Raw genomic sequence first — 12104 nt, 5'->3', positions numbered from 1 at the left:
GATGGTCTCTTACAGGTCAGCGACCCACTGTACGGATAGGGCTTGTTTGCAAATTACTCATTACACCAATCACGGGCTTGAACTAGTCATAGAGCAACGCATGCTAACAACAGAGTAGATAATGTCACGCTTACTACTGTAGTATATTTGAGACACTCAATCCCTCTGTTGGATTCTGTTGGATTTAATGAATATTAAATGGAATATTTCCTTCAGCAGGAGACTCCCAAGCTGCGAACAAGGCTTTAGGGAGACTTGTGGTATGACGATGACTGCATAACAAACATGTTATTGACAGAGATATCACTGGGAAAGAACACTTTGTCCCCTATTAGACTATAGTTAGTTTATAGGTCTATTTTCAACTGATACATATTTCTGTTGATCCATCAGAGGGAAAATTATCCTACTGTTGGGGAGCCAAGAAACAAACAAGCTGTAGAAGGGAAATAGAACTCAAACTTCTATTTCCTGTGGAGATTTGCTTTGATTTTGGTCTGACGGAATACAATGGGAAGGAGACACCCTTCACCCCTGTGCTAACAGGAAAACACTATTTTGACTGAAAGACATTCCAGCAAGAGTTTGTGTGACATATAGCAGGCAACAAAGTGACACCAAGGAGGATTATGGGTTCAAAATAAACCTTTTTATTACAATTCATGAACATACAAGCATCATACAGAATGTATTCACATCTTTGTCAAATATTGATACGTTCATTCATGCCGACCTCCACCCTCATTCCATAAACATACACACACAAACACAACAACAGACTCAAACCGACACACACACACACACACACACACACACACACACACACACACACACACACACATCCCAGATTTATCTGTCAGAGCAGCCACCTATTAACTTGGCCCTCCCTCCCTCCCGATAGCATTTGTCAGCTGCCATCTGTCTGTCTCCATGCCCCCGTCTCCCCTCTCCATGCCCCTGTCTCCCCTTACAACACTTTAATCAAGCTACAACACCTTTCCTTGGCTGGCACCCACCTTCCACATACACCCACCCACCCACCCACACACCCACACACCCACACACACACACACACACACACACACACACACACACACCACTGCCCTGACTGGTGATGGTAAGACAGACAGGCTGAAGAGTGGTCAATTAGTTATCACACCTCTCGCTTAATATATATATGCCATTTAGCTGACGCTTTTATCCAAAGCTTAAGAACAAGTGCTAACAAAGGGAAACAAGAACAGCATGGAACAAATTCATGAATAAGACACTCCACTACAGTTACAGTAATCTGGAGCCTTAGAGCCCCCCGTTCGAGAGCTTGCCTTAAGTCCTCACAGGAGACCAAATGACTTTGTCCCTTTGAAATACATTCAACTCTTTCCAAAACGTCTGGTTTGCACCATCCTGGAGATTGGCCCCCTGTATCAAGCAGCTGGGGTTTGAACAAACTTCCCAATCACTGTTAGCAAGTTTGGAGTATGACAGTGGTCAAGACTACAGCCAAGATGCCAGACTTGATCAGTTCCCTCAAGCACAGAGGACACATATGCATGTTTAGCTGTGCATTTACGCTCAGTCCAAAGGCATGGGGCAGCAGATGACGATGACACCCCCAAAAAACGGACCGGAAAGGCAGTGAGATCATGCACCTCTGAAGTCTTTGATCTGATTTACCTGCAGTGTTCAGGTGAAGGCGAGGGCAGGACAGGGCAGCTGGTGACCCATTCCCTGGCGTGCCTCCCCCGTGCCCTGACCCCAGCCCAGACGTCACACCTTAGTGGCTAGGGATTGAGCCTCTGTCTTCTGGGAGGACAGGGAGCTGACAGGGCTGGGATGCATGGTCTTCTTCAGGTTGAGTAGGCACAGACACTGGGAGCGGAAGCGCAGGTCAAAGAAGGCGTAGAGGAAGGGGTTGAGGCAGCTGTTGACGTAGGCCAGGCAGGTGGCGTACGGGTGGGCCAGTAGGAGGAAGCGCAGGAAGGCGCAGGTGTCTGGCGCCAGGTTCAGGTAGGAGAGGGCGTCTGCGCTCTTCAACACGTGGAAGGGCGTCCAGCAGGCGGCGAATACCACCACAAGCGTGGTGATAATCTTCAGCAGTCTCCGCTTACGCTGGTCCTCTTTGCGCAGGCTGTTGAAGTGGCGGTTCACGGTGCAGCCGATGAAGCAGTAGCACACCATCATTGCCAGGAAGGGCAGCAGGAAGCCCAGGGCGGAGGAGGAGATACTGAGCCCCGCGATCCACAGGGACTCCTGGTGTTTGTCCGTCAGCACCAGGCTGAAGTCCATGGCACAGGAGGTGCGGTTGCTGGTCACGTCATATTTGGTGTTGCGGAAGATCAGTGTGGGGGCGGCCAGCAGGCCAGACAGCAGCCAAATGGTCATCAGGGAGGTCTGCATGTGGCTGCGTGTGCGCAGCTGGGTGCTGGACAGAGAGTGTACGATGGCCAGGTAGCGGTCGAAGCTCATGCAGGTGAGGCAGAAGACACTGGCGTACATGTTGAGCAGCACCACGTAACTGCTGATCTTGCAGAGGGCCACGCCAAAGGGCCAGTGGTAGCCCAGCGCGGTGTACACTGCCCAGAGGGGCAGGGTGACCACAAAGGTCAGGTCAGCCAGGGCCAGGTTTCCTATGTAGATGTCAGCAGCCCGGCGCTTGCCCTTTGCCCTCCACACAGTGAAGATGACCACCCCATTACCAGAGAGGCCGAGGATGAAGATGAGCATGTAGAGGACTGGGATGACAGAGTAGGATGGTTCCCACTCTGAGTAGTCACACATGGTGCTGTTGTCTTGCTCGTCATAGTCATACTCATCATAGTAGTCAACAGAGTTCTCAGTGGTTGTCTTCATCTCCTTTCTGTGAGTATCCTATGTAAAGTTAAAAGTTTCTGTTCTTTTCGTAGGTTTTGTTGTCTTTCTGTTGTTCGCAGGATGAACTGATGATAGGCTAAAACGAAACACAAAATCCGTGCGTTGGAAGTTCAAAATAAAAACTTTCAGAGTAAAACAAGTTTCAGAGTAGCTCCAGCGCTGCTGAGAGTGATACGATCTGTCCCACATTGGAAGGCAGTCTGCCTTTATAAACCCACCCCTCTGTCCCCTCCCATGTCCACCCCCTCCTCCAAACGCACTCATTCTTTCACCATCTTCATCCACGCCCCCTGTCTCACTCTGCATCTGGCAAACGGTTGTAAATAAAACTCCGATAACTCACAGAGACTAATTCATTTCGATTAGAACAATATAGCACATGAACAGAAAAATATGAGGGCAACACCAGAAAAGCACTTTAACGCAGAACGACATTTATTACCGCGGTTGACGACTCGGTTGAAGAGTTGTGGTAAATACGAAAGCGTATCTCTCGAAAATCCCATTTCATTATAAAAAAAATAAATACACACAATAATAAATTACCCTACCTGTCTGGACAAGCCAGGACAAGCCACAGTATACAATTTGAATAAGTAATAATAAAGTGAAGGCGTTTCAGGCGAGAATTAGTTGTCAATCTGCCAATCAGCCTTGAACACTCACATTTCAATAGGATATTTCCATATGAATGAATACTGTTGTTGAAGGGATGTACTTGTTCAAACTTGTTGCTTGTACACTGCAACACAAATAAATGGTGATAGGAACATTTTACTGTGGACGAGTGTGAGGCAGAGGATGAGACAGAACAGGGTACACGATTTGAGATAATGTCTGTGAGTGAGGGGATAAAAAGATCCAGTGAGATATTATTAAATAGAAAGATACAGTATGGTCACTACACTGCATAAGATACTGTATATCTGTATTTATCTGTATTTGCAGCAAACATGTATAGGAGAAGTGAACAGGCCAGGGCACAACTGAACACACATGGAAGGAAGAAACACAAGGGGAAACCGACATATGAAAAAACTGTAAGATTATCAAATTTGAAACTTCAATATGTCATTGTCCAGTTGTCTCTTGTGAATTCCGTCATGAATTTAAACCCCATCAATCTGCCCAAATAGTTTGTCAGAATTACTAGTTTACTGATTTAAAGTGAATCAGGTCTGGTCACTGCCTACTGTATGTTGACTATGTCCAGGTGGCTCATTCATTCTCCAGCCTCCTGTGTCTCTCAGTAGTAGCAGCAGTGGCGCCAGGGTACTGACCCACTCAGACACAACTATCACTCAACAATCCCCTCCGCTGATCCCCTCCTCCGTCCTTCCTCTTACCCTCAGCCCTCTCCATCCATCCCCCCTCTCCACCCATCTCTCTCTTCCTCTGATGATGTGCCAGAACCGGGAGGGTGGGGGTCTCTGATTCCCAGCAGTGAACATTTTCGAACGTCACTTAGCCTTATTGAGCAGTTTGTTTGTTATTATGTTAGGATGCAGGATTTCGGTTAGATGATTGAACTAATTGAATAGTGTTTCTCCCTCTACTCAACCGCTTTCACACTCCCTTCCTCTCTGTCTGCCTCCGACCTGTCTCTTGGGCTCTTTTGCAGGACATTTGGCAGCTTTGGTCAGGAAAACAGCAGAGTTGGTTGACCAAAAGCGTTCTTCCCCTGTTCTAATGAAGTGCTATTTATAATAGGGGGGGGTTTTGTTTTCCGTTGTGTTGGAAGGATATGGTGGTCAGGACTGTGTGTAATCTACAAATAACCGATATATTATTTCCCATTCACACCCACCCGTCCAACTCTTCACCACAACCCATGTCAACCCCTCATGAACAGATAGGCAAATATTACAGAGATCTGAGAGTGGATAAGAAACACATGGTCAGTGCTGACAGACATGAATGACAACTTCCAACAGACAACAGTTCCATTCAATCCCAACCAACGTTGCCTTGAGAGATTCCCTGGAGTCCCTGTAATGTACATTTAATTTAGTCAATTTGTGCCTCGTTCTGTTTTTGCAACATTCGGTTGGTGTTTTCTTTCTCAATTGGCCACCTGGGATTACAATTGATTGTTATTGCTACTGTGTGTTGTTTATCCTGCTCTCATCCTCTCCTGTGTGGCCTTGTGCAGTAAACCACACACAGGCAAGACACCATGAATCTCCCTACACGTATGTCCTGCTGTCTAACCCCCCCCCAAGGCATCTCATGTCCTCACCAAAGATCTTCATCCATCGTCTTTACTTAAGTCAATATCACGAGACATCACAAGACACAAACACACACACACACGCACACGCACACGCACACACACACACACACACACACACACACACACACACACACACACACACACACACACATACACACACACAGTAAAAGAAGAACCAAGAAAGCCGCCCACTTCGAAAATATCATGGGAACCTGACAGATCCGACCCTGCATCATGATATTGAGCAACTTCTTAGGGGACTTTAGGGGAGGCAAAGTGTTGATAATGTATTCATGGTAATCAAGATACGCAGATACATGTGAGTTTGCAGAATGAACTGCTTTTACACACACACACACACACACACACACACACACACACAAGCACACACACATATACACACACGCGCGCGCACACACACACACACACACACACACACACACACACACACACACACACACACACACACACTACAGAGACAGACAGTAGGTCTACATCTGTCTGCAGGACAGCTGAGAACCCCATAGATCCTCCCTCCATCATCACATGACCATGTGTATTAGCCTGTTAATGAGCCTGGTTCCTATCATGTCTTTTGCACCAAATAACCATGTGTGTGTGTGTGTGTGCGTGTGTGTGTGTGTGTGTGTGTGTGTGTGAGAGAGAGAGAGAGAGAAAGGGGGAGGGAGGGGGTTGAGTAGTCTGCCAGTTGTTTGATGTGTGTGTTAAGCTGTCAGAGACCACATGCATTGCCCCCCTGTACTGTGACAGCTGGCTCTGCGGTGATTGATTTGTGAGCTGACCAACACAGACCAGGAGTCAGTCACTACCACCCCCATTGATATCACACCACGGAAGAATAAGACTAATGTTGAAGTCTGGAAGTCCCACCGGCACCAATGATGAAATCAGCTAAAAATGGTGTGTTTAAGACTAACAACCCTCCCTGGTTGGAGAGTGTGAACATTTGGGCACCTTTATGGCTCATCCCCCTCACCTCTCCACCTGCCTTAAACAAGGGGGTCCAGATGATTGACACCAGCCTGCTAAGCACTTGGGCCACCAAGATGGACGAGCTTACACCTCACACAAGCCCAACACCCCAGCCCCCAGCCCCCTGCCCCCAGCCCCCTGCCCCCAGCCCCCAGCCCCCAGATCAGACCAAATGACAAAAAGGATGATTGTCTGAAAATGTAAACCATATCCTGTTGTTGTTTCTGCCTCTTTGCGACCTGTCACGATGACCTAATTCACTTAGTCACCTAATTTTAAGCATGCTCATGTAATAAAGTAACAACAGCAACAACAACAGCAACAACAACGACAACAACAACAACAACACAGAGAGAGTAGATAGACCTCAGGCATTATAGTGTCATATGATGCCCCATCATGTCCCCTGTCTAACTGAGCAAGATAGCTGTGTTGTTTCAATAAAGAACTCACTACCGAGACGGTCAGAGACAGGGGATGCAAAGCTGTGTATAATGTGACCCCAGCACAGTCAGTGTTAAATTCCAGGCAGCAAGGTTTTAATGAATGCAAAACAGCTGAGTAAAAATCAAATATGCACAATTTCCTAACTGCTTCCAGCAGACAGAAGGCTATTGAGGTTCTGTCGTATATTTTTGCTTGTCCTGCAGTGACCCGAGTACTAAATAGCCACTTCTTACGGCTCGTCTCCTTGTTTTGCCTCCTCCATATCACAGTAGCATCTGAAAGCATTGTACAGGACCATGAGGATTTCCATTTTAGCTTTCTCCAGCAATCCTTTCCTGTGTGCCCTACATTCTTAAGGAGAAAGGGTACATTTAAGCTCCTCCACACCCCAAACACACACGTGCAGCCGGAAGAGCACACGCACCCAGACCTCCGGTCTTCCTCATCCTGATGAATGAGCACCGGTGATTAAAAAAGGACTTGATTGGGCCTTCGTCCGGCCAATTAGATAAGGTGAAAGATGTGGACCTCATGGCTGATGTGGAGGCTGCATGCACAGCTCTGTTTATTTAAATGTCCCTTATCTGCCCCTGTCAGAAGACATGGGACACACAGAGGACAGAACGGGCCCAGAGTATGTTCTTTTGTTCACAGAAAAGGGCCCTTACTACAAGATTTCCTCCCTAGCATTTTATGGCATTCCATGTTCAAAAGTGACATGCAAGTGGAAAAGGAAGTCCACTCTCAATGGCTGCATAGTTTCTTTGTTTCAGAACGAAGCTTTCTTATGGCATGCTTGAGAATACAGTGGGCACAGTGGGAGGTACATGTATTGAAGGGCTTTCAGCAGCTTTGAATGAGAGTGGAGGAAATGCGGTATCTGTCAAGTCAGACAAAACAATTAAATTGTGTATTTTTACAACACAGTTGTGTATTGTATATCAAACATATTACAAGTCACACAATAGATAGAGTTAAACCAAACATGCAATCAGAAATATACAGTATGTTTGACCACACACTTTAACCCACTGTAACACAAAGTTCACGGCTCTAGACTGAACACAGGTTTGGACTCTCACATGTGAACAGAGCCAGCGAGGGCCTCCTCTGAAATACCAGGAAGCAACTATTACAGCCAGACCCCTCACTGAGCATATCCATGGTAACCACACTGTTTCTGCACCTCTGTCACCCGAGGAATAAGGGTCACAATGTGTTTTTCTGACCCCCATCATCCCTATGACCCACCTCTTGGCCCTCAGAGAGCCAGAACAGCGGGGGCTATCTTGGGCCCCACTCTAACCCACCACTGACATACAAGTGTCCGGTCTCCATTTGTGGGTCACTCCAGACAGGCTGCTTTGTTGATACAAATCCTTCTCCTTTCACTCCGCTGTTGTCTTTAAAGAGAGGAGCTGTGTATATCCATATTTGACTGTTGTGCTTGTGTGCACAGGACGGGGGGGAAATCCCGATCTGTTGTTTTCATATTGAGTATAAATAGCTCAGTGTTGCACTCAGGGTCAGCAGTGACAATACAACGACCATCATACAGAGGTGGGGGCGCCACCTCGTCGCTTACGTTGGAGAGAAGAGAGAGTTTTAGACCATGAGGGAAGAAGAGAGAGATTCCGGGCTGGTATGGTGTACGAACAATGAGAGACAGCAGAGACCCAACCCAACTAGTCCAGAGCGGTCTGTTAGCCTTGACAAAGGACTGCAGCAGGGTCAGTGGTGACTTCCTGTCTGACAGAGGATGGGGACCTGTACTCTAGGGAGGGACATCTGCTTGTGTTAATAATGTATGATGAGGTTGGGGAGCTTCGTATGTGATCATGATTTCCAGGGCAACATGACAGACCCAAGTATTGGCAGGTTGGGGTTGGAGGTAGCAGGAGACAAATAGACAAATTAATTGAATTGCAAACACATGCTCACTACTTATTTCTCACCGTGTTTGTGCCCTCTCTCCTGAAGGTTGAGCATTAGTCATTCAACCTGTTTAGGAGAACAGAGATAAGGAGCAGGGCCTCGGCCCCATGCTGTCTAAAACAACAGCACAGACCTGAAATAAAACCAATGCCAGTGTTTTCCTCTTCCTGAGGGTAATGTCTGGCAGGCAGTACCTTCCTCCTTGCGCCTCTCTTGGGTTTAGGACTGGTATTGTTCACACCATCTGCAATTGTGGGCAGGAGAAACGGAGGAATTCCAACATTTTAACAAACGTGTAGAATATTCCAGTTGTATGGTGAGATCAGTCTCTTTCTGGAGTTTTATCCCCCCACATGTAATATGAGCATTGCCAGAGCCATTCATGTTTTTAGTTTTTTTTTACTGCGGTCTAGGTTCCAGTGCATTTGTGTAACTCAACCTTCCATTCTATTCTAGTTCAAGGTACAGGGTACAATGCATGTGCACGCACGCACGCGCGCACGCACACACACACACACACACACACACACACACACACACACACACACACACACACACACACACACACACATACACACACACTTCTGAAGTTTGTAAGTAACACCCATGACCACACCAGTTGGAACACAATAGGCTATTGTACCCTTAGACTAAAGGTCTTGTCGCTCATATGGTTTTGTCATCATTCTCAATTATAACAGGGCTCTGAGGTCACCCACTGTCTCGCAGTGTGAGTATGGACATATTCATCCCTTATATAGTCCCTCCCTCCCTGTACATATGTGTGTGAACATATCAGAGCAGGCAGTGTTGATGATACAGTATATGATACTAATTATGTTTCACACACATTCTCTTTCTTCCAGTACCCTCAGAGGTGTAAGTGTGTTTGTGTTTGCTGGCTATTTATGTATGACTATCTGTTCGTTATCCATATGTTTGAGTATGTTGTCGACAAACGTCTTGGTTGTACACTGTGCTCCACTCTAATCCCTGGGAAGGCCCTGTTAGGAAAATGTGTCTGTCTCTCTCTTATCACGGCATGCCTCGCTGCTGCTCTCCATCCATATCAGCATCAGTCTGTGTCTGGCCCAGATGTATCACAAACACACACACACACGCAGACACACACGCGCACACACACGCACACATGCACACACACACGCACACACGCACACGCGCACATGCACACATGCACGCACACACACACACACACACGCACACACACACGCACACACACACACACACGTATGCACACACACACACACACACACACACACACACACACACACACACACACACACACACACACACATACACACACACACACACTCCCCCCTCTGTGTGTACCCTCTCTGAGCCCCTGGTTTCCTTGCCTGGGAGAGAGAGGTTGGATGGATGGGAAAAGAGGGGACAGTGGGGATGTGACACAACAATGGCAGGAAGTGAGTCCAGATCAAATACAGATTAGCTGTATTGCACACGAACAGATAAACACCAAACAAACTTCCCCTAAGGACAGATAAACAAGAAAACCCACTCCTCTCACCCGGCAAACTCCAAATCCACACCTTACACATGCTACACCAGAGAAACACTCACTGGATGCGTAGTCAAAGCAGACACGCCAATGAACACTCCAATGACAAACAGGATACAGTGACCGGATCCATTCTGTTGTAGCAGGTTCTACTAAACACACTCCTCATACATGATTTGTTGAAAAAACAGATGTTTAAAAAAAAAACTTAAGTACAAGACCTGTCACACCAACTACACTACAACAGATGGACTCCTGGAAAACAGACAAAGCACTCTTCTGTATTACCTGAAATATTTAAGAGGCCCGTATTGTGTTCTCAAAAATTATCCTCTTACAAGAACATCCTCTGACACTAAACTCATAACTGGACATTGATTAAATACATTTGTCATCTATTTTTTGTTAGCAGTGGCTAAAGATAGTTGAAGTTAGTAGTGGTTATTTAAACAATTCTAAACCATGGATTACAGTTTCTCCTGGCCCATGGTCCATCTGACTATAAGGTGTAAAAAAGTAAACTATCCCTTTAACACACTCCACTGATGCTTCAGTCTGACACTGCACAGTGAGTGAGGGATGGGGGACCTTGCTAGTGTCATCCTGTGTGCACAATCAAAAGGCACATACACTTCCTGCCTACGGTCCACAGTAAAAGCATCTGTTTGACCCCTGACCCCTGCTACTCTGAACCCCTTTCCTGTCCCACACGCGCAGGAGGTGACTACTGGAATCTTTCTTCATCAAAGCTTTCTCGCTACCGCATGCATGCACAATGCAAACACAACAGCTCCTGTGGCTCCTGTCTAACCCTAACCAAGAAAGACGCCCACTTCGAAAATATCATGGGAACCTGACAGATCCGACCCTGCATCATGATATTGAGCAGCTTCTTAGGGGACTTTAGGGGAGGCAACGTGTTGATAATGTATTCATGGTAATCAAGATACGCAGATACATGTGAGTTTGCAGAATTAACTGCTTTTACACACACACGTGCACACACACACACACACACACACACACACACAAGCACACACACACACACACACACACACACACACACACACACACACACACATACACACACACACACATACTGTTCTACATGGAATTACTGGAATTCACACCATTGCATGCGATGGTTCCATCAATGGTGTTACATAACCACTACCACTACCTCTGTGGTAGCTCTCCTACCTACAGATGCTAGAAAAAACACAAATGTCAGATTTAGCCTGTCAGATTATGCAATCAATGCACTTATAAATGAGTCGTAATGACATTGGCCCACTGTATACCCTTGAACTTTACCCTCTGTGGCCCCTTCTTGGGATGTTGGTTGTTTAATGGGTGACTGGGGTACAGGGAGGGGGATAATGGGAGGGACCTTGTCACCAAAGAGCTTTTGAGGAGCTTTACAGCTCATGAAGCCAGACTATCTAATCTCCTAGACACTCTGCTCTACACATATGGCCCTATGAGATCATCCCCAGCACCAGAGATGCCCCCCATAAAGTGCTGCAGTGCACAAACACAAATCACAATGAAAAAGATGATGATTAAGGGGTCCTACTCTAATTAAACATTTGTGCACACAACAATGCCTGTGGTGTCATTTATAAAAACACAGCATGTTTGTGGTTCTGGTGGAACATGCAGCATGTCTATTGGTCTGTCTGGCAACAGTGAATATGTCTCTTGGCTATAGGTGTGGTTGGTTATGTCTGGGTCATTTACAGTATCTGTCCTACACAGTCCTATACAGATTATCCCTAAGGCTCCAGTCGCTGGACTCAAGTTACACCCCCTCTAGTCTGGACCCCAGTCTGAATGTCACAGTGCAACAGCAGGGACAGGTGGAGGTCAGAAGGAGAGACCTTGTTTACCTCAGCAATCATACAGGAGACAAAAGGAGATCAGGGGACAGAATAGAATACAGAATTGTAATTACAGCACTCCTTAGATAGACGCAAACCACTGTGGTGTCTCTGAGGGTAGCATAGGAATGTCCTGCATGGAGATAGTGGAGAATAAGACAGACTGCTTCATCTGATCTGAAATTCATACCCTCTCCTCTGG

The 12104-nt window shown here is 46.5% G+C and overlaps 1 protein-coding gene across 1 annotated transcript; it reads right to left on the bottom strand.

Moving 5' to 3' along the window:
* Positions 1-947: 947 nt before the first annotated feature.
* LOC310804494 (apelin receptor B-like) lies at positions 948-2968 on the bottom strand. The gene has a single exon (XM_083669757.1). The coding sequence runs from the start codon at positions 2851-2853 to the stop codon at positions 1771-1773; it is 1083 nt and encodes a 360-aa protein (XP_083525883.1). The 5' UTR covers positions 2854-2968; the 3' UTR covers positions 948-1770.
* Positions 2969-12104: the final 9136 nt, after the last annotated feature.

This window comes from Argentina silus (assembly GCF_951799395.1).
Source record: "Argentina silus genome assembly, chromosome: 5".
NCBI classification, from domain to species: domain Eukaryota; kingdom Metazoa; phylum Chordata; class Actinopteri; order Argentiniformes; family Argentinidae; genus Argentina; species Argentina silus.
Note: the sequence above shows the minus strand (reverse complement) of the source record. Positions and strands in the feature narration are given on the sequence as shown.